Genomic DNA, 27030 nt, shown 5'->3' with positions numbered 1-27030 from the left:
ATTTTGCTTGTTCAAAGTTGCCTCCAAAGTCTTTTGTTGCCGTCTGAAAAAATTATCTTGTGAGCAGCGTGCGTCTTCAGCAGCATCCGAGATGTAGCGAACTTGTCGGCGAGGTTTTTGCGAGACAACCTATGAATCCTCTGCTTCTTGAAAGGACTATTTCTAAGGATTTTTTTAATATATTTTGCTTGCAGGTGTGACTCATTTTCATGCCATGGGCCATTTTTCTCTCCGATTGTTCCGAATATCGTCGTATACGATCCATCACTGCATAAATTGCCGTTAGAGTTCGTACAGTCCGTTTTTTCACCGGTTTCTATTTGGGGACAACCATATGACTATATTTGAATCGTTTGATGGTTCTGTACGCGCATAATCTGCTCAAATTCAGATGTGACAGCATTCCTCTTATTTGAATGTTGATGAGGTTTTGAAGATACAACATTCTGATTTGTTCGCTACAAGAATCCATTACAAGTTTTGGGTGAACAACACTCAAACCCAGTAGTAAATAAACTGCTTTTTCAAACTGTAAACCAAGATCTGAATTATAGCTGTCCGAATTAGTACAGGGGGCCCTGGAATAAGTCTGTCACTTTCACGTTGCCACCCTGTAAGGTTGTGATACTCATCTTGCGCTAAATTAGATGATGGACTGATCATGGTGCTGCTGAAGAGCTTAGCACCGATGAACACCGATGCAGAGTAAGAAATAAAGAAACGCCCTTTGAGGCAAAATGAAATAGAACATCTGATCCCACATTATGTATCGGTTTACGGTATACATCCCTCGCTTAAATGAACTACGAAAAGCAGAGATCTTGTGCGAATGGCTTACAATTGTTAGATTTAATCTTTAGTCTTGTATATATGAGTATACGCCATTACCTATTCAATATTTGAATCTCATTATACAAACCAATTTTGCGATTTTGCTTAGAATAATCCCATTTGTTTGATCGTACATTTTAATAAAATACTATTTGTACGCAACTGGAATGATCTATTGAATGGATTCAAATATATGTTGTTTGAATGTACCAATTTATATGAGTTAATCATAGCTTATATTATTCACATTTGCACCCCCCGAAATGTGGAACTGTAGTGTATTTTTTCATTAAAACTAAATTAAGCCCATACATTTTATTAGCTTAATCTAATCACAACTACTAGAGGATAGCGGAATATTTGGAATGCATGTCATCTCCTCACTTTTCTTTCCTGATATTGAAAATCGCTAGCGTGATGGCAGAACTGTTTCTGTCTCTGAATTAGTTTTTTTCGATTTTTTGGCTCAACAAAACCCACTTATATTCAAAACCAAAAGAATAATTACAGTAATCCAAATATTGCCCATCGCTGGCCACTACTTCTTTCCATCTTTCAGTTAATTTTCGAATTATGCCATTATGGCATAACATAGAGCATATGGCTGTGCAATTGACTCAAAATTAGTGGCGTCAACATTTAGCAGAATCGAAAGAACTAATTCAGGTACCTAATACTTTCATTGAAACGTAGAGGCCATCTTGTAGACTATAAAAGAAATCGATACTAGTTTTTACTCATATTTGAAGGTGACATGGTTCGTTTAGTTATCTATCATTTAATTTATTACTAGTTCTTTGTCGTACGCGAACTTTTGGTGTATTGAGCAGTATAAGAAGTTTCTCGACTATGGACGAACAATCTTACGTATGTACGCTGATCACACACAGTAGCATATACAGCTTGCACATGCATTTTACAAAGAGAAAACCATTGTACCGCTCTGTTGTAGTATGGAGAATTGGGCAATAAAATGTGTGGTGGCATCTCTTTGAAGCCAATATACTGACCATCGTACGTTATTGCTCTGCCCGTGCGAGAAGCAAGTGTTGCGCATGAGGATCAGCGTGAAAGATGAGTAAAGAGAACCTTTGTCGGTTCCATCGACGATGCTTGGGGCAATAGCGAAAAGACCCCAGACGATGCGTCGCGGAACGGCAAAGAACAGATTCGCAACGCACGGGCGTTGAAGAATAAGGGAATAGTGGAATAAGCCGCAACGGAAGCGAGAAGGAATTTTATGACTCCATCTCTGTGAGTGCAGAAAGCGTTGGGCGACTACTGCTCCACCATGCAAGTAGTGTGATCGACACTTCGAACAAAAGGATGAGTCATAGAATGGGAATGGAAGTAAGCATAGAAAGGAACCTCATTCATACTCTTATCTTCGAGAAGCTGTTAGTCTGCAATATCCCACGATGTTAGCGATGTTTTCGTAGTTCTTATGTTTTAAGGATGAAGCAAGCATAGAACGGAGGAAGATCGTTGTAGTTGGTAAAAGAACTTTCAGTAATAAAACAAAACTAATATGATTAGATATCACAGTAACTATTGCATTTAGTAAACAACAATGAAATGAGCACCATTGTTCTCAACATAGATATAAAAAAACTCACCTTCATTTGGAATGGTTGTTCCAATTCATCCTTGAGGTTTAGTTCATCCGACAACCGTTAGTAGATGCATTTCATTGTGTTTCAACCCAACATTCGTCACAATTCATTTGTTAGTGATTCGTTTCTAGTGATGATCTGATGCACTCCAGCAAATGCGTAAAAAGCAAAAAAATGTTGAGACCTATCAGGAGTGTGACAGGTTCGATGATAATGAGCGAAATGAACCTGGCAGCTCGTAATCAGTGTACACTACTACTTTTACAGCATACCATCATCCCACAGCGAGAAGTGTCACACTTGCAGGAAACAGTGGAATCAGCTTACTTACCAGATACCTTCCTGCAGAGAAGTACAAAATCAAATTTCGAATGTTTTCGAATTCATTTACGACGGAAGAAAATCTAACAAAACTATACGCAAGAAAGGTTGTTGTTTATAATTTCATTTTTATTTTGAATCTGAATGTTGCGGTTTCTGGAGACACATGCTTTATGTAAAGATTAATTTTATTGTGCATTCGGGACGACTATTTTTTTCCGACAGGTAATGCTCGTTGTGATTTCACTATTTGTGCCTCGGATAGAATTGAATTGATTCAAACATCAAACTGTTGTACAAACTGGATGATTCCTTCATAGTCTCTTGGGTTCCAATAATCGTCTGATGGAGGTGTACTTGGCCTAGTACTGATCGCAGTTCCGCTACGGACACATTGATTTATCCAGCGAAAGATGGCATCCAAGTTTTCAAGCGTATCATAAAGTTCAGGATCCGAGTATTCCAACGGAGTATGTTGACATTCCATTTGCACCAACAGAAAAATTAGCTTCAATTCACAACACCTCAGGTAGAGCACAGGGTCCTTTATCAGCACGCCATACGAAAGCGTTCCTTGTTCCATACGGAAGATCACTCTTTCGCTAATGATTTTCCAAGCGAGCAATGCTTTTGTCTTCTGAGATTCCAATACATCAGCACGATATTGAAGAACAGCCGTTCGGGATTCGGTCGCAATCCAGGATGGCGCAATGTGACCAGACCAAAAACCAAAGTTGTTGAACATCCTGCCCGATCGAACTGACTTATGCGTTTGCTGACGGTATAAGGTTTGTTTGAGACTGATCTCAGTCGCATCATTTCTCTTCCATGTCATTATGATCATCAAAAGCATGGACTAGTAAAGGGTTGGCGATCGCTGCTGCAAATAATGATCCTCCAATGGCAAGCCACAACGAAGATAGGGGAATCGTCCCCACTACAACATTCTGTTCATACCGAAGTGCGTTGGCGCGAAGGAGACAAACCTTTCAGAGAGAAAAGAGCATGTTGGGGAAGCATCACTTGCTGCATGTTCTCTTGCGCAAGGTTCATTCAAAGGAGATAACTTTACTCCATTCTTGCGCTATTTTTAGCAGATGAACTTCTCTGAAATTCTCCACAGCCGTTTCATGATGAGACTTGTCGAGTCAATGGACCATAAAAGCAACGAACCTGACTAATTGCATTAACTTTTTAGTTTTTGGAAATCCCTGGCGTTGGAACATATTGATTTTGATAAAAAAATGCCGTTGTAATCTATCGGTTCATTAATATATTCACTAAATCTTCTCTACTAACATTCATAATCCACTCCATTGGTTCATTGGTGATTGAGAAACACAATTTTTGTTATCAAATTGAAGAGTTGATGCGATTTAATTTATGTTATCATGCACATCGATTCATTCGGAATTTTCTAAGCTGTTGGTCTGCATCTGCATCAAAAAGTTTCACTTGTGTTTCAAATAATCGCATTTTAATCCATCGCACATAAACATTGCGTTATAGAAGAGTTGCAAAAATCAAAAATATTTTAATAAGCCGTATGCATACAAGGAGGGGATCGAAGCAGAAGCTGTTGGAGGGTTGGGTTACGTGATGGTGCCATGGACGCCATTTTAAGGAAAGATGAAGAGAACATAAAACAGCGATCTTCAATATTTACCATCATGGGTTGAAGAATGAAAACGGTGTAAACGGAACTCCTTTAATGCACCATATTATCGCTTTGATGTTTAATCAAACATGTACTCTCTTTTTGAAGAATAACCCATTTTATATCAATCCATTGATGTTAGATGGATGTTACCATATGTTCAACATCAGTTCGACTCACTATGAACCTATTTTAACGAATGATATGAGTAGTGTTGGTTATCTTTCATATTTTCTATAACTAAACATTGTGGGGAAAAGAACTATCGATGGATCAGAACAACATAAGAAAATTCTCAACTCTGGGCCAGCGATCTAGTGGATCGATATACGCAGATCACACAGATTAGCATATACAGCTTGCACATGCGTTTTACAAAGAGAAAACCATTGTCCCGCTCTGTTGCAGTATGGAGAATTGAGCAATAAAATTTGTGGTGGCATCTCTTTGAAGCGAATATACTGACCATCGTACGTTATTGCTCTGCCCGTGCGAGAAGCAAGTGTTGCGCATGAGGATCAGCGTTAAAGTCGATAAAAGAAAACCTTTGTCGGTTCCATCGACGATGCTTGGGGGCAATAGCGAAAAGACCCCAGACGATGCGTCGCGGAACAGCAAAGAACAGATTCGCAACGCACGGGCGTTGAAGAATAAGGGAATAGTGGAATAAGCCGCAACGGAAGCGAGAAGAAATTTTAGTCAGTGCAGAATGCGTTGGGCGACTACTGCTCCACCATGCAAGTAGTGTGATCGACACTCCGAACAAAAGGATGAGTCATAGGATGGGAATGGAAGTAAGCATAGAAAGGAACCTCATTGATACTTTTATATTCGAGTTGCTGGTAGCTGCCTTCATAAAATATCCACAAACAGATTCTCGAGTCGAGTCGATGTCGAGTGAAAGAATATGAATTGCGTGCTGGACTGGGTTTATGCCATGTTCCGACATGTTCCGATATGTTTCGAATTGTTCACATGATGTTTGGTGTTGGTGCAGCGTCGTTATGGTTCAATATTGAGAGCATCTTTGGTACGCCGGTAGTTCCTACCATAACCGGTTGCAGACCATACGATCCATTAGAATGACGCCCGAGCAAATGCACTGAATGATGATTGCCGTTTTTTATCCTGCATAGGTCGCCTCTATAAGATTTTGCGAGCCATGAGCTTTTAAACCGACGAAAAATAGAGAATATAGATCAATAACAATTAGTAATCACGAATTTGATCGATACATTGGTCGTTACAAGACAATTGACAAGACGATTACGTACCGACACACGTCGTGAATATGAAATGCTTCTACACGCTTAATTTGAGAATTACTTTCTTTAATTGTTTACTTAACTGAAATAGTTACGCACAATATTCCACAGATTTGGCTGGATCAAAATATAATCTTTTTTACTAGTAGGAGATATACGTGCGAAAGATATGGCAGGATTTCGTCGAAAAGTGAAGGGAATATATCAATCAATAAGTATATTTAAGGAAAAAAAATCTTTACGAAAACAATTTTAAAAAAACCGTCAAGACTGATTCTTGTACCAGGTAGATCTATGTTGGTAAGAACAAAAGAGAATTCTTTAAGTTCAACCTATGTCGTCTATCTCTATATGTCACAAGGCCCTAAAAAGGAAGCAGGGAAACGAATTATGCAGAATAAATAACCATATTGTCAGTGAAGATCATGATCGTAGCGTATATTAACAATGAAAGAACCAAGTGTTACGATGTGAAACTTTGTATTTATGCGAGTCTCCAATGCAATGTAATTTGCATTAATTTCTAGTCAGGTGGCAACAATTGGCATTTAATGTGAAAATAAACCTACGCCGGCACCGATTGTTACGATTTGGTTTGGTAAGGGAACCGTTCTGGACTGTCTATTCAAATCCAACGACGTACTCTTCTTCTACTAGTTCCTCCCGCACTTGGTTGCTTTGCAATGGAATAAGCCCACCGCCCTGGTGCTTCGCTTGATAGTGTTTCTTCAGCTCGCCCCGTGTCTTGTACAGATTAGGACATTCTTCGCAGGAAAACGACTTCTTGGAGGTATGCGTTAGAAGGTGGGCCTGCAGATAGCGTGGCCTCCTGAAGGTTTTATCACAAACCGTGCAAGCGTAGGTTTTATCGGACCGATGTTGCTCTATATGCTCCCGATAGCTATAAAGACGTCGGAAGCTGCGACCACATTCTTCACATTCGTACGGTTTCTCGCCCGTATGTACAGTCATATGTATGTTGAGCTGGCTCAGAAATGGGTAATTTTTACCACACAACTCACACTGGTGCAGCAGGAAGTGCTTCGCGCGCTTGTGCACGTACAATGCACCATAAGAGTTAGCCTTGTAGTCACAGCCAGGAAACGGGCAATGATCCTCTGCTAATTGTCCCGCCCGATTCTCGTACCGTTTTTTGCGCTGCTCCCGATACTCCTGCTGCTCCTCCGGGTTCATGTGCTCGTTTACACTATGCGCTTCTAGTTGCCGAGATGTTTTGAAGCTAGTCCCACAACATTCACACTGGAATCTCTCGGTATCCGCTGACTCGTGAGCTTTTTGGACATGTCGCTGTCGTTGATTATGGTCAGTAAATCGTCGATCGCAGTGCGAACATGAGTACGGCTTCTCACCCGTATGGACACGCAGATGGCGTACCAATCGGGCCCGATTGGCGAACGGTTTTTGGCATAGTTCGCACTTGTACTTTTCGCGCCGTACTGCCGCATGTCGCCGCATGTGATTGCTCCAGCTTTTCCGAATCCGAAACTGTTTACCACATTCCTCGCAAACCAGATCGCCAGCATGCTCCGTGTCGTGATGCTTCGTATATGCCTTTTCGGAGGTAAACCGTTTCCCACATTCCTTGCACTCGAAGCCCAGGCTGTGCCAGCGCAGATGATTACGTAGATTTTTCAGTGTCGTCAGCGGTTCCAAACTGCTGCCCACCTTTGCGCACTGCTGGCATGTGTAGGGCAACAGATCGGCATGCACGTTTAGGTGCTCCTGCAGATCTTTATCGTCTGTTCCTAAGAACTCGCAGATATGGCACACTACTCGGTGGTCTACCGTCGTCTCGTCATCGACATCCTGACTCTCCTCAGCCTCGATAATGTTTAGGCTTTCAGAATCGCTGAGCATTTCCACCTCATAGGTGATTCCTTTCGGATCGTCTATGCTTTCTACAACAACTTGTTGATGCCTGTTGGAAGATCGAAGTTGGCGCTTATTGTCCTCCTTTATCTCGCCGTCAGGCTGATCTTTTAAGGCTGGCAAAAAATCGATCTCCATAGATACCAACGCGTCAATGGATTCGGCTTGTTCGGCAGTTGCCAGTTCGTTGAGCGCTTCTTGGTTTGAATCCTCTTCAATCTCGACCTCGTCAAATTCAATTCCTTCACTTGCGTCCCATGCACTCTGATCAGGTTGCTCTTGTTTCGGTGCTTCCACTAGCCCAACATTCACGAGTTCCTCGGTGTTGGTAGCCACATCGGCCGTTTCTACCGGTACAGCTGAGTCTGTTTCGGTTGCCTTCGAAGAGTACTCCTTCATGCTTGTTGTGCTTTCCGCGGACGTATTACCGTTGCGTGACTGTAGCTCCTGCAAGCATCTTGTGTAATCGCGTTCCCCCTCGGGTTGGTAAGATTCCAATTGGGTCACCACCGATCCATTCCAGTAGAAGCTGCGCAACCGTTCGTCCTGTTGCCGGAACCGGTTCATGAAGCAAAAGGCCGTATCTAGTGCACCGAGACAGTGTTCGCAGATGCGACGGGGATACCGATCGATCACTTCGATCTGCGTTCCGCACAGTTTGTACAACATCTCCGGTATCATCACGCCATCGACCCGCTCCATCAACGATATCAGTTTGGATCGTTTCAACAAACAAACGCGGCAGAAATCGTCGACGCTAGTGGCTACAAGAAAGGGTGACCGGAGTGTTCGTTACTGGAAGAGGAATTCAAGCGCTGCGCTCTACTTACCACGCACCCCCTCTGCGCCAATCATTGTTCCTTCCTCAACGATTTCCTGTTTAATCAAAACCATTCCACCATTCGACAACTACTCAAACCGCCACGATTCAGAAATTATTGGCGATCTAAATGCTGAGAGTGACGCTTATTCGCTATAAGCCCCTTTATCTTTATCACTAAATGCCCGAAAATCACTAAAATTCTTCAAAAAACTTAAAAACTCCAACTTTTATTTGTTCAACAGTCTTTCGAAAAAGCCAAAACATTGATACAGTACCGCGCAGGCCATTTTTCGCGCTTCATTTTGATTTCTAAGAGAATTTTGCCTTTTTGTGGATAAAATGCGCATATTTTATCGAATATCACTGTAACCATTGCTTCGTCGTTTATATCACTGCCGCTTTAGGAGTCGAAAATTGCAACAATTTGCTTGAAATGTGTTTTGTTAAAAACATTTCCTTGCTTGAGTTTATTTGATACGGCCGTTTCTCGGCGATGAATGGCAGCATGTTGTCGCCAGAAAATGCAAGCGAGTATAATCCTTTGAAGTATCAAAGATCCTCGAGGATCTAGACGATTGACTATCGCAATCGTGCACCGTAATTCATTCAAACTATTTCATTAAAAAATTCTTATTAGTAAAACATTTCATGCTAAATCAATTCGATACTTTTGACCCTCCTAGTTTTGCTGAATGTACTCAATGATATACTCCCGCTTTGGCACATCGTCCATTTCTAGCGCCCCTACCGGTTGTTCAAATACGATCGACTCTTCAACGGTTTCAATCTCTTCGTACTTTGTAACGTCCTCTTCTCCGATATAGGATACCTGTCCTTGCACATCGTCTTCCATTAATATTTGTTGCTCGAGCGCTTCCCGCAGGATTTTCCCTTTATCCATCGAATGATCCGCTATGAGTACGATGTTGCTCAAGCCGGTTGTCCCGTCTCGCGGTTCCTCGGTTTCTTCCCCTTCCACCGGAGGTTCCATCCTATGCCTGTCCTTTTGATGCCGATTGTAGTCGCTTTTGTACTTGAAAGTGCTTTCACATAGCTCACACTTGAAAGGTCGCTGGTTCGTGTGTGCTTTCTGGTGGTTTAACAGATTCCGGCGTCTCACAAATTTCTTGTCGCACATTTCGCACGCGTAGCGCCGGACATTCGCGTGGGCGTCCATGTGCTCCCGGTAGGTTTGTCTGCTGAGAAATACTTTATCACACTGTTCGCACCGGTACGGATGGTCGTCTGTGTGGTAGATCTTCTGATGACGCTGCAGCTCACTGAGGCGTGCAAACCGACGGCCGCATTCCTCGCATTCGTGGGCCATTATGTGCCGCAATCGGTGCAAGTAGTATGCTTGATAAGTAGCCCCCACATGCTGACAGCCAGGATACGTGCAGGGACGCGGCTCGGTCCGTGAAGATCGCTTATCCGTATCCTGATGTAATCCACCTACTTCCCGATCGTGTGATTGTTGGTGTTGTTTCAGCAATGTTCGAGTGTAAAATGATTTACCACACTCATCGCACCGGTGGCCACGCTCGTTTATGTGCCGCGACCGGTGCACCGTTAGCTGGCTCGGATGTGCGAACGTTTTCGGACACAAGCGACAAGCGAAGGGTCGGTCGCCCGTATGCGATCTCTCGTGGCGCTCGAGACGCGCCTTGGTTCCGAAGGCTCGGTCGCAAAAGCTACAGCGAAACGTGCCCATCTGTTCGTGGTAATGGTTTCGCATGTGGTACATAAACGTGGGCCGATACTTGATCGTCAGTCCACACACTTCGCAGGTGTATCCCTCCGGATTATCGAACAGCTCGTGCCGATAGCGAACGTGTGCGTACACACTTCCATATCGTACAAAGCGCTGCGGGCAGTTTGGGCATTTAAGTGGGTACGAGTGCATCCGGTAATGGCGGAGCAGAGTTATCAAAGAGGTGATCGGCTTTACCTCAGTCTCCTTACTGCACTCCGGGCAGCTGTGAGGTAGCATATCCACGTGGGATGCGATATGATCACGTAAATCGGTTTCGCTCGCTGTCGTTGTCTCACATATGTAGCATTTTGTCATATCGATAGGCATTATTTTCTCACCTCCCGTACTGCCGCGTTTGATTGCATCGCGTAGAGTCTGTCGGTTTCGTAGTGTCCGCTTCGGTTGCTTCGGTGCGCCAGCGGATCGCGTATAAGAATGCGGTGTGGCCTTGGGTATTGCACGACATTCGCATGGAGTTTCGCATGCAGTCGGTAGCTCTGTTTTGTAAAGTTTTGCCGCTTCCAACTCTGCCATCTGCATGCCGGGTACTTCCTTTCCTGCAGATACCACGACCTTTTCGCCGAGCAGTGTGGTACCGTGCGAAGCTAGTAACTTGTCCGCGTGGCTTTCCCGCACTGCTGTATAATTATTTTGAAAGTCAAACAATTGCTGCACCAGCTGCCCATTCTGAAGAAAGTGTTTTAGCCTGTGCTCGTTCCGAACCAGTTCCAGTTGTACGTGGTATGCAAAGTCCAGTTTTGTCACACACCGGGGGCAAATGTGATCGGGCAGATCGTGCGTTTGAGTCACCTGGAATCCTCCAAGTAATCTCTCCAGCATACCAGCAAGGGTTGTACCGTTCAGAGTTGCTTTAAAAGGTAAGAGAAAAGGAAACTCACGTAGGCACAACCGACAAAACCGTTGCAAAAGGGATTTCGGCGGGGTGTTCGAGAGCGCAGCGGCACTATCCGGATTCAGATTCCTCGGATGATCCATTATCGATGCTTCTAAAATAGAAGTGGATTTCTGCAACCAATTTCACGATATTTTCAGGAAAACTTACCTTTTTGTGGAAAATCTATCAGCAGCCGGCCTTTTTTGTATTGTTTTGGTGTGGATTGTTAAGACCTGATTACACGCAGCGCAAAACAGATGGGATACGATAGTGGAGGCAAAAACAAAACTATTATTAATGGGAACGATATTGTATATTATTTTCGTGTGCTTAATAAATTTCGGCTTCTTTTAAAGAGTTTTCTTTTCAAAACTCCAAACACCACTTCCAAATGATTTACGATTCGTTAGCGCTGTTTCGCGCTTTGTGTGTATTGGCCTTTATCGAGCTGTCATTTTGGGGCATAAAAAAAAACAAATTTGAAAACGTAAACAAACCATTTTCTAAAATCTCGCGAGTTTTCACGAAAAGATGTCCGTGGAGCCTGTTTCGGAAATTCCTTTGGACCGTAAGTTATCGGAAATATTCGATGAAGGATATGGGATTTTCAAACAGACCCTCGATGCCGGCACCTCACAGGTATGTACCGGATGATAGCACTAGCGCGTTCGCAAGAAGATGAACTGGTGTTCCGTTTGTTGGTAGAATGAAATCAACAAATGCATGAGGGCATTTGAGGATGCAACGCGACTGGTCAGCCTTGTCGGGATGTTCAGCAGCAACGAGTCCATCGAGGAGGTACCTACGGAAAACCTTCGGTATATGCTGCTACCGTATTACCTTGGCAGGATGTCCTCCCAGCTACAAAGCCAGGATCGCAAGGAAGTGGTAGAAGTGTCCGAAATTTACTACAAGTAAGCATTCCCTTCTGGCATTTGTCTTCACTTTGTCGATGTAAACTAAAACCACTAGAACCTTTTCTAGGGATTTTTTGAAACGCTGCGAACAATATGGTTTATTCGCAAAACCGGACCACGATACGGACTCGCTGGCACAGGCGGTGGAGTCGGCAGCAATCGTGCCGGGAGCGATGAGCGATAAACTGCGTGAGCTGAACCGTATGGGCTACGAGCGCCAGGAGAAAATACGAAAATATCAAGAAAAGAAGGAACTGGAGGAGAAAATAAAGGAGCTGAGCCTGCTGGTGGAGAACGGCAACACGGAAGTGGACGAGGACAGAAAGCGGGAATACTATTCTAAGCTTCTCCGTGCGGCCATCCTGGAAGCTCAAGATGAATTGGTGTCGATCGAAAAGGAAAAACAGATGCTTGCGTACATAGCTGGCCTACCGAAACGGGTAGAAAATGATGAGGGCCAGGGACCTCTTGATCGCGCAACTCGAAAACACCCACCGTCCAGACCTCTGAAGCCAATTATCATAACTCGCGATGCGGTACAGAAAGCGGTATACGGCCGGGGATACCCAAGCTTTCCCACGATGACGGTTGCCGAGTTCTACGAACAGCGAGTTGCCGAGGGCATCTTTCCGGATGCCGAAAAGATGAAGGAGGTGAACAAAAACTCGTTGATGAATCGTGTGTATCAAGATAATGCCGCCGAGCTGGATAAGGAGCAGGAGCAAGAGGAAAAGTTGATCGAACAAGACGATGAAGAGTATCTGGCTCGTCAGCGTGCGAAGGATGAATTCAAAGATGAGCATCGTCGCGGAGAAGGTAATCGTTATAACCGCAGCTAGGCTTTTACTTCCATCACGCACAGGGATGTTGTATTGCAGAATCCGATAAGAGGGGACATTTTCATTTAAATCTTCCTATGTTTGTAGCATCATTCATTTGGCCAATAAATTATAGTACATACTAATCTTAAACAAACTCCCTGTTATTTGAATGGAGCCTATTTGTAATTAGGGAGTGTTTGTAATGATGATTATTAATCGATTTTTCCAGGAACAGAATTTGAACCAAGTTTTCTTCCGTTTGGTTAAGGTGCCCATCCATGTATGCAACTTTATGCTGGTGGGACGCTGTCGTGTAGAGAGCGCTTCAGCCGTGTTGACGCTTGCACGGTCTGCTGCAGAGGCAATTTAGAAAAAAAGTTGAAAGTAGAGTTTTGAATAGCCGTGGCCACACGGGGCGAAAATTTGCGCGCAAATTTGCACATTAATGCCAAAATGTTTTCGCTTCGTGTGGCAGGGGTAAAAACCCGAAAATTTATGCCGAAATGTCAAACGTATTGTTTTCATCTGTGTTTTGGCCGCTGAAGTTGATTTCCGAATAAATTTTGCAGTTTTTAACGATTTTGTTGCTGTTGCTGTTATATTTATATTAAAAATGCAAAAACAATACGAAAAGAACCTACATTTTCGTAAATAAAGCGTTCGATAGCGTCAAGGGTTCAGCGAAAAAGTCCGCGGACGTATAAAAGTTTGACAGCGCGTAAGGGTTAAGCGAAACCGTTTTGGCATTAATTTTTTCGTTTGCGCTAGGGTTTTCGCCCCGTGTGGCCACGGCTAATCTGAAAGTAGAGTTTTGGGGCTTGAAAGTAGAGTTTTAAAAATCGCTATAAATTCGCCGTTTTACCTTTTTTCGATCGGAAAAAAACGCCAATCGTTAGGGGATAAGTGTCACAATCGAAAAATACCAAAAAAGCCGGAAAGAAATGCCGGAAAATGGTAATTTCTTGTGTCTGAAGTTGAATGTCGTGAATTTCCCCCAAAGTAGAGTTTCAAAATCGAGGAAAACTCGCATTTTGGCCCTTTTTCGACACAAAAAAAAATGCCGATCGCTGGGAGATGGTTAATGAAATCAGAAAATACATAAAAATAAGTCGGAAGCCCGCAATGGTGAATTACCCCCAAAGTAGACTTTTGGGCCTGAAAGTAGAGGTTTGAAAAGATTCCGGAAAATTCGCGGTTTCGCGTTTTCAGCCGGGAAAACCTACTCTGGCAGTTAGTTTTGAAGTAAATTTGAAGAAAACCGACCCGGAAAATCAAAGTTAGTCTTAATGAATGAGCACGTGTTCCTTCCAAATATCCTGAGCGGAGCCAATAAAAGGATCTTCGAAGCTTTTAAATCGCTGTTTTACTGGTTAAATGTACTTTTTCCAACCCTCCTCCCTTCTCTAATATATTTGTTAACTTTTTCGAATATTTTTATGTAGATTTGCATATCAAAAAAGTTGATAGCGATTTTTTCGGAAGGTGGGGAGGGAGGGGGTATTTCAGTCCATCTAACTTATTATAATTAGTATTAACTGATACATTTTTTAACCGATTCAATTTTATTTCTTTGAGTCAAGGTCAGTGTTTACTAGACACCAATACCAAACCACTCATGCGTGTGTGCGTGCCAGGGCCGTGTCGCTACACGGGGCGGACGAAGAAGAAGAAGCAGGCGGATGGAAGAACCAAAAACAAATCAATGAACAATGAACAAATGCCGTGCCCCCTTCTGATTTTACGCGATTTACGCTGAATCTTACGAGCGAGATTTCCATCAATGAACTTTCTTCATTCGATTCTATTCAAACGAAAATTCTACAATAAGAATAAAAAAGTACATGTTTTTTTATCGGTCTAGAAGATCGTTTTATGCATTTCTTAGCAAAATATCTGTGGTGAATATCTGTTCTAAAATGCCCAATTCGTACTTGGTGTCGGGAACGTACCTCGTCGACGATCAGCTGATTCATCGGCGATACGGGGACACCGAGAGAGAGTTCGTGAATTCATCTTTGCGCTGCTGTGCCTATAGGGAGAGCTAGGGAGAGGCTCCGCCGCCGGTCGATCCGATGTCGGTTGTTGCTCCGAACAACCGACGAAACACGAAACCGGTCCACATCAGCAAGACCCGGAGTGTTTCATCACGAACCTTTGTCGGGAGGTATATCTGTTCGAGGTTCGCAGCGCATGCTTGGTGGTGTTCGTGGCCATTTTAAATTGTTCGGTTGGCGGATGAACACATTTTCAGTTTACAACAAGTAAAAAACAGTAACTAAAAACTACGGGGTACGCGTACCCGCAACCGGTCTGTGCAGGCTTTTGTTGTTCAGTTCGCCCGCGGTTGGTCGGTTTTCGTTCGTTTGTGAAGTTGTTCCTATTGTTTTGAGCACGTGAAGTTGTTTGAGAAATGTTTAGAACGCCAATAATTTCTGTTTCGTGTTGAAATGGTAAGCAATCTTCAGACGGCTCCAAACGGGTTGGGCTAGTTTTGCGAGTGATTTTAAACGAGAAACAGCCCAAAAAGTGGTAAACGGTGATTTTACGGAAAGGCTGGCTCGGAGCTAAATGAAAATAAGTGGCTCTCTGTGCGGTGAAATATCGATTATTGTGCTGTCGCTGGTGGTGGAGAAAATATCAGGATAAAAATCAATACCAGTGAAGTGACACAGGATGTGCTGCTCTACCCGGCAGGATTTCGGGGGTTTGGGAAAGCAGGCAAATAATATTTCTCCTTCGACCATGAGTGCTACAACCGGAGCCTAAATTCCGGGATTTTCCTAAAGAGAATTGTCCCCGTAAAATCCTTATGGTATAGTTTGTGGGCCTCGAATTGAAGAACGAAATCGATGAAAACTACGTGCGAGAACACCACAAGCAGCCAACCGTTGCAAGCTACGCAGTGTTTGTTTAAAGTTGTGTTTTTGTGGTTTCCATCAATTTGTCCGTGGAATCGCTATTAGCGTTGGCTAATCGCTGGAGTGGGGTTCGCGAGCCGGAGACGAAATCCACGCTTGCACGATGCTGCAATTCCCTTCCCCACGTAAATGGCCTAACGGCACTGCTGCACCTCGCCGTCTGTAGCGGATTTGCTGCTGCTACAGAACAGGTTTCACTGATGGATGCCCAGTTGGTTCGCTAAATTCTTGTTTGTTTCAACCACCACGATTGGATCGTCAACAATTTTTCTCCACAAAGCGGCAGGGGTGGGATTCGCACATTATTCTTTCTGGATGAGGTTTTCGAACATTAATACATTTTTGGTTGGCTGCGCGGCTTCCTTGTGTTGCGAATGTTTTACAAAGTCCTTGAGAAATCACCCTAAATCATACTAATAATGCTTCAGCGTTTTGAAACAAATTAGAATGGTTGATTTTTAGGTAGGATGCTTTGCTGCCGTGCTGTGGCGATTTTAATTCCATACCAATCGCAGTACACATGGTGTGTAAAATGAAATAGCATCGAAGAATGCTATTCTGTTTAATGATTAGCAACAAGGTAGTGTACCTTCAAATCGTTGAACGCTGACCTGATCAGCAGCGGTAGAAGCAGTAACAGCAGCACAACCATCAGCAGAAACCCGTTCCGAATCTCTCCACTGAGTTGAGGCGTTAGTTCATCGACGGGAAAGTGTATGGTTTGGTGCCGAACACACAAAGCATTGCTCCCGTTTCGGAAATCCGCGGCCAAACCGGAAGACAGCCACCCAATACATATTGGGGGCGACAGGCTCTAGCAGCCAGCCTCCACCCTGATCCAGTGCTCTGGTATGTACTTCTAGAATGTATCTGAAACTGGAGTGTCCCCACCCGGTCGTCGTTAGGCGTCGTTCCGTGGGATGCAAACCGTGGGTTAGAGTCTGGCGTGAATCCATTCGCTATACCCAACCGTACGCCCGATTCCGTCGAATGTGCCTTCCCCCGCAGTTGTATGCGGTTTTGCCTCTACTATACATCTTTCGTTTTAGAGATCGAAGAAATAGATTTCAAACCCTGCTCTCTTGTCGCGTAAACGGATGATTGTTTTAAATAATTAAAACAGCAAAAGGCATCCGGTTGCTAAGCTTGGGTGTCTCGGTGACCAAAGCATGCTTGGATATTTTAGCACATTCAGCGGGACGACTTGCTCTGGGTACGGTGTGCGAAATGTATGCTTTATTTGCAATCAGATGCGTGGGCCCCACGGTTTCCATGCGTAAGCATGGTAACCGGGTATGTAGCACAACCTAGTGGGAGAGATCAGGGGAATAGAGGAACCACGGGGAACCACGAGTCCGACCGACTGAGAATCACAAATCCCAAACACACTGGCCAAAGACCTGACCCTGACTTGCCAGCAGAGTAGTTAGTTAGTTAGGAGGGTTATCCGAATACGATTACATAAGCGAGCGAACGCCGTTGTGTGCATTTACAATGAAAAACAGAATCTTTCTGGCGACCGGCCGATGGTCTGACTGATGGTTGGATGGCTAGCTGGGGTGCGCAGAATGATCCCGTTCCATCGAGGGAGGGTTGCTCGAACGGCGGGCGTAAGAACATATACACAGAACACATTTGAGGGTGGACCAAGTGGGCCAATGCGTGCAAATGTTATCTACCTTTTATTTTTCGGGGGAATCCATTTCGAGACGAGAAGCAGAGCAAGGTTTTGCTGTACAGTTTATGCTGAAGGTCATCCTTGCAATGCTTCCGATTGGAGAGGAGAGAACCAATGCCGTTGAGTAGCGTGGAACAGATAGGGATGTAAGTGAACAACATCATCGGCAGGGAAATGGGTTCCTTTCCCTTTTGTGCCATATGAACATTTAATCCCTTATTTACTTACGCATTGTGTAAAATGCAGCGTATCTGGAGATGATGGGTGGGTGATGAGTTCCCTATTTGGATTTTCCCGGTGCGATGAATGTTAGTGCGCTGTAGCTTAGATTGTTTATTTATTGATTACAAGTCAACAGTGCTTCTTTTATAATTAGTTTTAGTGATTTTGATAACGATTCCGTTACTTTCATTAGTGTAACGTATCTCATAGGGTTCCGTATCTACATGAGGGTCCAATCGACACCAATAAACTATATTGTTGGGTCGTATACGATGAGTCTGAAGGTCACCATGAACAACATATAAGGTGTAAAAATTCATCGTTGTTAAGCACAAAAAAGGATAGAGTAAACGCACACAGGAGGACCAGCACGAATACATCTGCACGCAACGCAAGAATGAAATGAAAAAGACCAATAAAACAAATGGGATATGCTTCGAGAGGAAAAAAAAAACACCCCAAAAATCGCGCCGCCACTGGAAAACCGGTTCTCGCGGAAGTAGGGCCTCAGCAAGATTTCGGCGCGTCCTATTGATTAAGCGTTAATCATGTGGGTCGATTCATTGATTCTCTTGGACTGCCTAGTTGGCTGGCTGGCTGGCAATGGGAGAGGAGTTTTGCGCGAGTTTCAAAACCTGGTGCTAAAGCTGTCGTGTAGTTTAAGGATTACATCAAGTGTTGAGCAAAATCAAGGATTATTACATTCACTAGACTAGCACAGGATGGTGTGTATCAAGCTGCTTCTGGTGAGCGAGCCATAATATGCTGACGAAACGAAACGATGAAATTGTTGTTTCATCGTGTACGCATCGAAATTCGAAGCCACTCCGGCTCCAATCCGCGGCATTTGTTTCGTGGCAACCGTTATAAGCCTTTCTGCGCGCCGGCTTTTGGAAGCTTCTCGAAGATTCATGCTGAGTATCGTCGGTCGAATCCAAACTGAATCCGTTGTTTTGGCACCGAAGGCGATTTCATTCGGATCTTTTCGCTTTTCGATTAGTGAATACTTTGTAGAAGCTATTATCTAGTGGCATTGACATTGAACCATCTTTTGATATAAACTTGCCTTTTACGAAACTGTTCAATGTTGACGAATCGTAGTAGCTGTGCAGGTATCGCCAAAATGCGTAAATGATTCCTAAAGCAAATGCAAAACCATAACGTGCACCGAAGAGGTGTGCGGAGGTTTGGCTGGGAATGAAATCAATCATTTGGGTACTACCGGCACGCCAGTAACGTGAGCATGTTTTCACTTGCTACGTCCCATTAGTGTGGCCGGAAAATCAACCACTAGAAAAATGGGGCCTCCAGTCTGCAGGCGTCTGACGATTGGCGTGCGTAGACTGGCAAAGGCATACATTGCAGGCTGCAATCCAAAGTAGTCCACCAACGAGCGGAAAGTAGGTTGGTGGATGGATATTTTGCCTATCGTGCCACGATTGCAGTAAAGAAGGAGGTCTGCAAACGATTCGGCGGTTCGTTTGCGATGCTGCTAACTCAAAGCATTGGCATGCTGGTTGCTCAATGTGCGATGTGCTCCATCGAGTTCACATCTTGTCCACTATATCCTTAAACTTTAATTTTAGACGGAAGATTGTCAAATATGCCTTTTAAAATTTGAGCACAATTTGATATGTTTTTATTTTATCTGTAACCTTATAAAATTCATGATACGATCGTTCGGCTCTTAAAACCTACAATTTTTATACACTCCATAATTACTCCGTAGTACGAATGACAAATCTTTAAAAGATATCCACATGAAACGACCACATGCTTCCATCATTTTCATTTCCTTTGAGAATAATCATAAAAGTGCTGACATCAATTTACTACCCAATTAATGAAATGGCAACAATGTTCACAATCGTGTTGAAGTTACATCACACATCATTTATGCGCTTTGCTTTCGGTCGTGCGTAGACAAACTGGCGATCTTTCACATGCGGATCACATATCGAGCCAGATTATCAGAAGCTTTTGATCTCGCATGATACCGTCATTCGATTAATGAAAGTCGCCGAAAAACAGGTTGCCTTTGCGGCCACACTTCGGTTTGGCAAGGTGTCTGGTGGGAGATCGCACGTGTTTCCCCACAGTCCGCACAGCAGGTGGTCGCTTTCAGCAATTTTTTTTGTTGATACACGCTACACGAAAAATGTTAGAAAGTTTTTAATTAAAAATCACTCCGCCACAAAAACCTACGACCGAAAATCCGGCCGAGGGGTTTCTGCGCATTTCTCGTGATGTTGCAATGTGTTTGAGCATTGAGATCAAATTTTAATTGGTTGCCTAGTGCATTTTATGCAAGCTGCGCTATCCATTCGCTGTGTAAATTGTTACCGCTTTTCGTCTTAACTATTGTCATGGGCATACCTTTCAAGGCGGATATTAATGGCACGCGGTCTTAGCGCCTTGCATTCCTCTTGGGATGTGGATATCGAGTAACGCACTTAAAACAATTCCCGGAATCATCAGCTACCAATGGTTAGGCCAATGGTGCTCCAACGCGACAACAGTAGAATGAAATTTGGGCAACAGCTGGTATCTGATTGCTTCCGTTGCCGCCATGCGATGGGTATTGCTCTAGAAATAACGTTGAAACGTACGATATGGAGCTTTGTTGAAAGTAAAAATCTCATCATGGTGTTTTCTATTTTCGGCAACAAAGTAGAAATTCGTCAAACGTGAAAATATGGCGGTGAAGATAAAACGGAGGGAAAGTGTCTGTATTACGGCATAAATCAAAGCAGTGGCTACGCGGAGGAAGTTTAGCGAAGCTCCGAAGGTATGAGGACCGTTAAAAGGAGACAAAACAGCAGTAACAAATGTGGGTGCAGTAACATAGTGTACGTGACAACCTAAAAAAACACTTTGAACATCCCCTATCCTTATCACATAAGGGGGTTGTTTGCCTTTAAAAGGTATCACAGTAAGTGAAAACACTTTTAATCGGGCGATGTTTTGTGAAATGTTCTGCATCGTTTTACCATCAGAATCCTGGAGCAGATGAAGCATCATATGGCATTCCATGGTGGCTTTTCATTGAAGCTCTGAATAGACCATTAACGAAGCCGCTCTTGTCGCTACAAAACGTGATGTGTCACTGTTAGCTGATAGTGGAGCCCATTTGTGTTGTTCCCTTTAGCCCCTGTAGAGCGGGGATTGATAAGAAAACTGTAAAAACTAAAACATTTAAAGTGGTCTCCATACTATCGGGAATGGCGGGACCGCAAGAACTTCAGTGTGCCCTTGCAACACAATAAACAGCATGCAACACAATAAACAAACGTGGTCCTTGTAACAGTACATAACCGACGAACAAACACTGAGCCAATCTGGCATACGCGCCAGATCTGCTGCAGTTTTCCCTTTGCTGCTTGTGCAGTTGGAATGGAGAAAAAGGGTGTTTCGTCCAAATAATGTGCTGGACGTAGCATCTAGCGAACAATTAAGAGGCCGAACAAGGGGTCGCTGAAAGCCGGTCATGTGGCGATATACTTCAGTCACATTTAATTTACAACAACGATAAAGCACTTTTTATGAACTTCACCTCATTTTATGTTGCCTATGACAAAGCGAAATAGGAATACAAGAAAGAAGAGGGACGTAGAGGCGGCATCCGCGATCACTCAGCATGATGCAGATCGTTAACTCGCTGATCGTCCGGTGCTGGTAGCGAAGAGCATTCGTATGGATGTTGTGGGCACGTCGTTGGAGACATTCGTTCGCTGGAAGGAAAATTTATGAACATTTTTATCGAACTTATATTCAGAAATAATTACGCCCCGGCGCTCTTTTTACGATCGGTGCTCGGATCGCTCCAAATCGTGACGACTTCGTGACGAGGAACATAAAGTAAGAATATCGCGGGGAAAAGTCTCGTTAACGACGACCGATGAGAGTTGAACTTTATAGTAGATGGATCAACAGTGTGTAGCTGTGTTTGGTAATATCGTCGTTTTAGGTGATTATGATCCGCTGCCCGCTTAAGGTATTCCTTGATTGAGATGTTTATCTTCGGTTACACACAAGCACAAGTATTACTGTAAAGATGATATGTTGACTATGAAGTAGACAATTTGTCTAGGCGACAGGGAGTTAGCAGTAATCCCTTTAAGAGCCAGCTCTGTTGTTAAATCACGATCACAAAGAGCATAATGTACTACTGCTCCTTACAATCGTGTACTGGAGGAACGATTATTTATGATACAGCCATTGTTTCCGCTTCGTTGCTGCTAGCCCTTCACCTTGGCTATATCAGCACGTCCAATAGCACGTTACCTTTCTCCCGCTCGCCGCCAGCCATCGCCAGCTTCTGTCCAATTCCACTAGGATTCCATAAGTGTTTGAGGATGTTGAATTTGTATTTCATTTCGAGAAATTAACGAATGCTTTCCAGCGACACCTTTCTAGCATTTCAAGTGCTCCCTGTTTCCAGCAGCACCCGCACACACCACCAGAACGCTAGAACGTGGGGTTCTCGATGATGAAATGCCTGTTTTGGGGGGTTGAGTAGGTAGCATTTTTTCGGGGAAAAGTGTTGCATATTTATGAGTACTTCAGCTTCGGGACTGGTGGTTTCTAGAATTTTGAGCACTTGTCTTCCCCAGCGGCCATGCGATGGGCCATCCGTTAATTATGCGTCAGCGTGTTGCTTGTTTCGTCAATTGCTTTCTTCTAATTCGTTTGTTTCGTCTCTGTCACTTCCCCCCTTTTAGATCGTTTCGCCTGCACACGCAACCGGCTCGTTAAGGGCGCACCGGAAATATTCGGTGCTGTAAGGAAGGCATAGCCGCGGGGGCTGAAACTCGTGAAACGGTGAAGGTGTGCGAGTTTCACGCATCCGGAGAAGAAGAAGAAGAAGAAGACACAAGAACAAAAGGGTCGTACACGAAGCACGTCGTAGCCACCTATGGTGCAGAGCGGTTCGGTAACGCGACGCAACGACGCAAGGTCCCAACGCACTCGCCAGACTGTAGACGCGAGTGACGAATACCTCAGATCGGCCTAGCAGGCAGCCAGCAAGTGAGTGATCATCAACGCACGGGCGCGCATCGTTCAACCTCATCTCTGGCCGACGTTAAAGCAACGAGAACGGCAAAATGCCGGACGACGATAAGGAATCCTCGGTGCGGGTGGCCGTCAGGTGAGTTGCTAGTTGCTAGTACAACAAATTGTTGCTTTACGTTACAGCTGACAAGTTGCTGTGGGTGGCGTAGATACATGGCATAGTGGCAATCGAATCGGTCTGGAACGGTTGCTAAAGGTCACAAGGTCCCTATCCAGGGCGAATACGAATGATTGTTTCGCCTGACCCTCATCAACCGGCATCAGACGCGTTCATGAGGAAACCAGTGGGACCCTTTCGCCTGCCCCCTGGACCTACGTTTCATTATCACTTCCGGCAATTTGTTGGCGACCGTCGCGAACCTCACCGGGCATAGTATGCCACCAGCGATCACGATCATGTTCGTATGCTGCACTACTCGTTTATGCATGATCGAGGGAGCACGACGACGCGTACACACACGAGTGACGATTGCACTTCGTTGGTCGGTGTTTCCTTTCACCAACCCGGTTTCGGTCGTTTTGGAATCCAAAATGCAAAATTATGTTCCGTTCGAGTGCCCCCGGAGGCGTTGGTGACGGGCGGACTATCGACTAAATGGCATCAAAAGTTGAAGAGCCTTCCCAAGTTTTTGCGGTTAAAAGGCCGCTCGGAAAACGTGTTGTTATGCTTCGATTGATATGGCAGCTGGTTCCCCCTAGCTGGTTTGTGTTTTAAGAAAGTTTATTTGTTTCGTTGTTTGGGTAAAATGACTCAAAGCACCAAACTCAAACCAACTCCAAGCGGTCAGTGCACATGAATGCCTACGAGCAATGTCAAGGTCGCAGGCAAGGCTGAGGCTGATCAGGAAAAAATGTTTACTTTTCATAAGGATCGTTATTTGCCGGACGGGTGACGATCGTTTGCCAAACTGATTTCCAATGTTTACTGTCTGATTAGTTGTATTGAGTAATTCGTTAACTCACTGACCAGCGGTGTCGCATGCCAATACCCAGTGAGTGCGGGAATACTACCACCTACCCTTTTTCGGTAACGTGCCGGACAGTGGTTGTGCGGTTATTAGCACAGCAATGTGAATGCTTCTTATTATTTATAGATTTGCTGGCAGATTTGCGGCGAGTAAGATTGAATGAATGGGCGTTGTCTTGGCGTGTGCCATCAATTCGGCATCGATGAAGCATCTCTTCAAAACGAATGGTTATGCTTACTGAACGGACTTTTGTCGTAAATGAACTTTGAATGTCTACGTTGCATTGTTTCGCAGTAGTTTAAGAAATTGCAAGCGTAGAGGGAATAAGCCCTCTTCCGGAAAGCGTACCCCACCAGACAAGTAGCTGATTGCGAGCAGTGTGTATCATTTCCCGCCTGGCTACTATGTGCGTCGAATGGTGACTCATCAAAGGTACTAAGGGTCATATTTGGTCTCGCGCTTTTCTAACACTTATCACGGTGAATACCGAAAGGGAGGGGGTTCAGTTTGTTTTTGATCTGAGCGCTCGATATCTGGCCGCGGCCACAAACCCCTTCCGAAGGGTTTACGCAATAATCCACTGGGTGGTGGTGGTGTGTGATCCAGCGACTCCAAATAACACTGCGATGCTTCATGCCGCGTCACGGTCATATCACACTTCGTCAATCATCCACACGCACCAGCACGCACATTCGCCAGACGAGTCTGTCCAGCTTGTGTCTGTGCTTACCTCATCACCGTGGTGTCCGGTGGTGTCTGCCGAGGTCGCTAGGCAGTGATCGTATCATGGCAGTGTGGCGCGGGGGTAACACTCACATATAGGGGATGGACTTCAGGATTTGGCACCGAAACAAATTCATTAGAGTAATAGTCCTCGTTGTCTCGATCGACCGACTGGCGCGTTGGTGTCCAAATTCGTCCATCATCCGTCGTTGATTTCTGACGGTTTTGGTCGCGATGCTATACCTCGTGCTATAGTATGTGTGCTCGTTTGCATGTTTGGCCACCGCCCCGTGCCCAAGTTTGTAAACGAATCGCCTGAGATCGCGAACCGGCGGACCGCGCACAGGGCGGAAGCTCGCTCAATCCGTGAGTAATCCGTGTGAGAAAAGTTCTCGTTCCAGCCGATTCATTTTGACTTGCTACTCGACCTGGGTATAGAGTGAAAAGGTGGTATCTCGATACACTTGAGCAAATGTTAGATCATCAGCTTGTACCTTGCGTTAGGTGTTGATGGTTTGTGGAAGACAAATAAATCATTTGATTTATCTTTCTGGGGGAATTATAAAAGCTTAACACGCGCCTTCACACCTGGTTCAACACAATTCGATTTGGGGAGCCCGGCATCAACTCCACATTTGGGGCCACTGACAATCCAATGCCATCACCAGCGTCGCACCCAGCACCCAGTGCGATGTCAACTCAGCTTTACTTGGCTTTGTGCGTACTCTGTGCGTCAGGTTGGCTTCAATTGGTACGCCAATTTTGCATGATCTGGCCAATTCCAGCCACAGTTCCTTATGATTGCCAGCGCAGCAATTCGCAGCAAAGGGCAAGCGAAAGGCAATGGCATGCATGCCGATCAGATTGCACTACCGGTAGTCGTCGTGGTGGAAGAAGGGAGAGGCTTGCGGGCTGCAACTCATTATCTGGGTATCAGATTTGGCTGACAAATGTACGATCGTTTCGCTTCCAGTGAAATCAGTTCCGAATACTCGATCAGTGTGATGTCACGCTCGAGAAAATTGGTTAGTTTTTCCGACACTAAATTTAGGAGACATCTATCGGCCATTCGTTCACTCTCTCTCTTTCTTTCTCTCTCTCTCTAGAGAGGGTTTTATGTGTGTGGCAAGTACAGATGAAATAAATCCCCTGGTGAACTGGCCGGAGCAATGCGATACGCATGGGATTCAGTTGAGTGAAAGTACTTTCACCGATTTTTCTATCGCCGCGAAGCTTTGGGTGAGAGAGACCTACAAGAGGTTGGCCAACCGATGCCTCGATGAACGATCGATGAACGTTGCACGCGTTGGCAGACTTTCGGCTGTTGGATACGGATCGTAAAGCGGTTCAATTCCAACAGTTCATACATTGACTGTTGCCTGTATTTGGCTACCTCTTTGATATGCGGGATTCTGACGTTGCTGTATAGCACATATTGCATGGCCGCGGCCAACGGTCGGGTAGATGAACAGTTTGGAATGCAATGTGTCCACCCCCTCCTATGGGACAGTGTTTGGATACTTGATGAAGCGCATTGTGCCAATTGTGGGAAACTGCACAAGTAATTCAATATCAGCGTTCAATCATCGGCAACCATCGTCTAAATCAACCAGTTACAGTCGTCGTTTCCGGTCCGGCGGTTGTCTGTGTGCAGTTGGCTGATGTCATGTGGGGGCCATCGTGAGGCGGTGTCCCGAAAAGAGACACCTTCTTGCTACCACAGGCGCTGATCGTTTGCGGTTTGTGCGTCTTTGATGTTGTGGTTAGTTCCTCTGATCGATGCGCAAGAGGACCAAGAACAATATAAGAAGTGTAGACGTGGTGCCGGGATGTGGTTAGTATTCTGGGTGAGCAGCAGGTGAGCGAGAGCGAGTGTGTGTGTGTGTGTCTTTTAGTTTATTCTCGTACATTTTTTTAGCGACCCGGTGTGCGAAGATCAACCGTTTCGTGTTTCAATGTCATATGGTTACGTATCTTCGAAAACGTTTTGACGCTGCTCAACCGTCGGTGAGGTTGTCTTCCCTACCACTTGACACTTCAGAAGAGTTTACTACGGTAAGGGTTTATTTTTTGTGCAATCTGTGGCGGTAACATGAGCCGCAGACAGAGGGTTCTATCCGCATGGTGAAAGAAAAATGCAACAATAAACCATTATGGTACCACACAATGTTAAGGTCAGTGTGCCACAAAGCTGGGGCATCTGGGTTCTAGATGCGAGACACACCACCTGTTGCAATCAGAGTGATGAGAATTGAGCTATTCAACAGCACCGACACTCGATACCTGATTCAAGCCGGTAGGATTGAATGTTGAGGTTCTCTCGATTAAATGGATGGGAGAGGTCGGGACATAATTTAAATTGAATTACCACAGTGATCACCACATCGCGCCAGAAGCAGGGGAAGGTGGGTTTGGTGGGAGATACCACGTGTTCCCATGAATCGGTTTCTAACCTACATGTACGAGCGAATCAGGTCAGTACACACTCTCGGCGAGGTCATTAGACCTTGGGATGGGCAGCATTTCAAGAGCAAACATTGCCAACCACTTTCGTCCTCTCTTTTGCGCCGCGAGACCCAAAAAGAAAAACCAGAACACCCGAAACCAACCTTCAGCGCACCGCAATGGATTGATATGTGTGTGGGGCTAAAATAAGATCAGC

The 27030-nt window shown here is 44.7% G+C and overlaps 4 protein-coding genes across 11 annotated transcripts in view; 2 read left to right on the top strand and 2 right to left on the bottom strand.

The window, feature by feature from the left end:
- Positions 1 to 6123: 6123 nt before the first annotated feature.
- LOC125960226 (zinc finger protein 14-like) lies at positions 6124 to 8625 on the bottom strand. The gene is made up of 2 exons (XM_049693511.1): positions 8408 to 8625; positions 6124 to 8341 (listed from the first exon to the last, which is right to left on the bottom strand). Exons 1-2 carry the CDS (start codon positions 8469 to 8471, stop codon positions 6309 to 6311), a joined length of 2097 nt encoding a protein of 698 aa, XP_049549468.1. The 5' UTR covers positions 8472 to 8625; the 3' UTR covers positions 6124 to 6308.
- A 184-nt stretch (positions 8626 to 8809) lies between these two features.
- On the bottom strand, positions 8810 to 11266 carry LOC125960227 (zinc finger protein Xfin-like). The gene is made up of 2 exons (XM_049693513.1): positions 11217 to 11266; positions 8810 to 11160 (listed from the first exon to the last, which is right to left on the bottom strand). Exon 2 carries the CDS (start codon positions 11147 to 11149, stop codon positions 9080 to 9082), a length of 2070 nt encoding a protein of 689 aa, XP_049549470.1. The 5' UTR covers positions 11150 to 11160; positions 11217 to 11266; the 3' UTR covers positions 8810 to 9079.
- Positions 11267 to 11532: 266 nt separating this feature from the next.
- On the top strand, positions 11533 to 12931 carry LOC125947844 (immunoglobulin-binding protein 1). The gene is made up of 3 exons (XM_049673298.1): positions 11533 to 11687; positions 11754 to 11962; positions 12033 to 12931. Exons 1-3 carry the CDS (start codon positions 11580 to 11582, stop codon positions 12802 to 12804), a joined length of 1089 nt encoding a protein of 362 aa, XP_049529255.1. The 5' UTR covers positions 11533 to 11579; the 3' UTR covers positions 12805 to 12931.
- Positions 12932 to 15005: 2074 nt separating this feature from the next.
- LOC125960221 (kinesin-like protein KIF21B) overlaps positions 15006 to 27030 on the top strand; it is a 37104-nt gene continuing 25079 nt past the window's right edge. For 6 of the 8 annotated variants that reach the window (XM_049693497.1, XM_049693495.1, XM_049693491.1 and 3 more), the window contains exons 1-2: positions 15006 to 15236; positions 22326 to 22753. In XM_049693497.1, the coding sequence (XP_049549454.1) occupies positions 22710 to 22753 (44 nt within the window). In that variant the 5' untranslated portion in view covers positions 15006 to 15236; positions 22326 to 22709. Of the gene's footprint in view, positions 15237 to 16150; positions 16554 to 22325; positions 22754 to 27030 lie in introns of all 8 variants that reach the window. The other 2 variants (XM_049693493.1, XM_049693492.1) reach the window with 2 other exon arrangements.

This window comes from Anopheles darlingi, chromosome 2, assembly GCF_943734745.1.
Source record: "Anopheles darlingi chromosome 2, idAnoDarlMG_H_01, whole genome shotgun sequence".
NCBI lineage: Eukaryota > Metazoa > Arthropoda > Insecta > Diptera > Culicidae > Anopheles > Anopheles darlingi.
This window is presented reverse-complemented; position numbering and strand designations above follow the sequence as displayed.

What these genes read in the sequence shown, in the direction of transcription:
- LOC125947844 (XM_049673298.1), top strand. Translation starts at nt 11,580, where the DNA reads ATGTCCGTGGAGCCTGTTTCGGAAATTCCTTTGGACCGTAAGTTATCG. An exon ending in TCGATGCCGGCACCTCACAG is followed by an intron (nt 11,688 to 11,753) that starts GTATGTACCGGA and finishes GTTTGTTGGTAG; the next exon opens with AATGAAATCAACAAATGCAT. An exon ending in GTGTCCGAAATTTACTACAA is followed by an intron (nt 11,963 to 12,032) that starts GTAAGCATTCCC and finishes AACCTTTTCTAG; the next exon opens with GGATTTTTTGAAACGCTGCG.
- LOC125960226 (XM_049693511.1), bottom strand. Translation starts at nt 8,471, where the DNA reads ATGGTTTTGATTAAACAGGAAATCGTTGAGGAAGGAACAATGATTGGC. An exon ending in TGGCGCAGAGGGGGTGCGTG is followed by an intron (nt 8,342 to 8,407) that starts GTAAGTAGAGCG and finishes CCTTTCTTGTAG; the next exon opens with CCACTAGCGTCGACGATTTC.
- LOC125960227 (XM_049693513.1), bottom strand. Translation starts at nt 11,149, where the DNA reads ATGGATCATCCGAGGAATCTGAATCCGGATAGTGCCGCTGCGCTCTCG.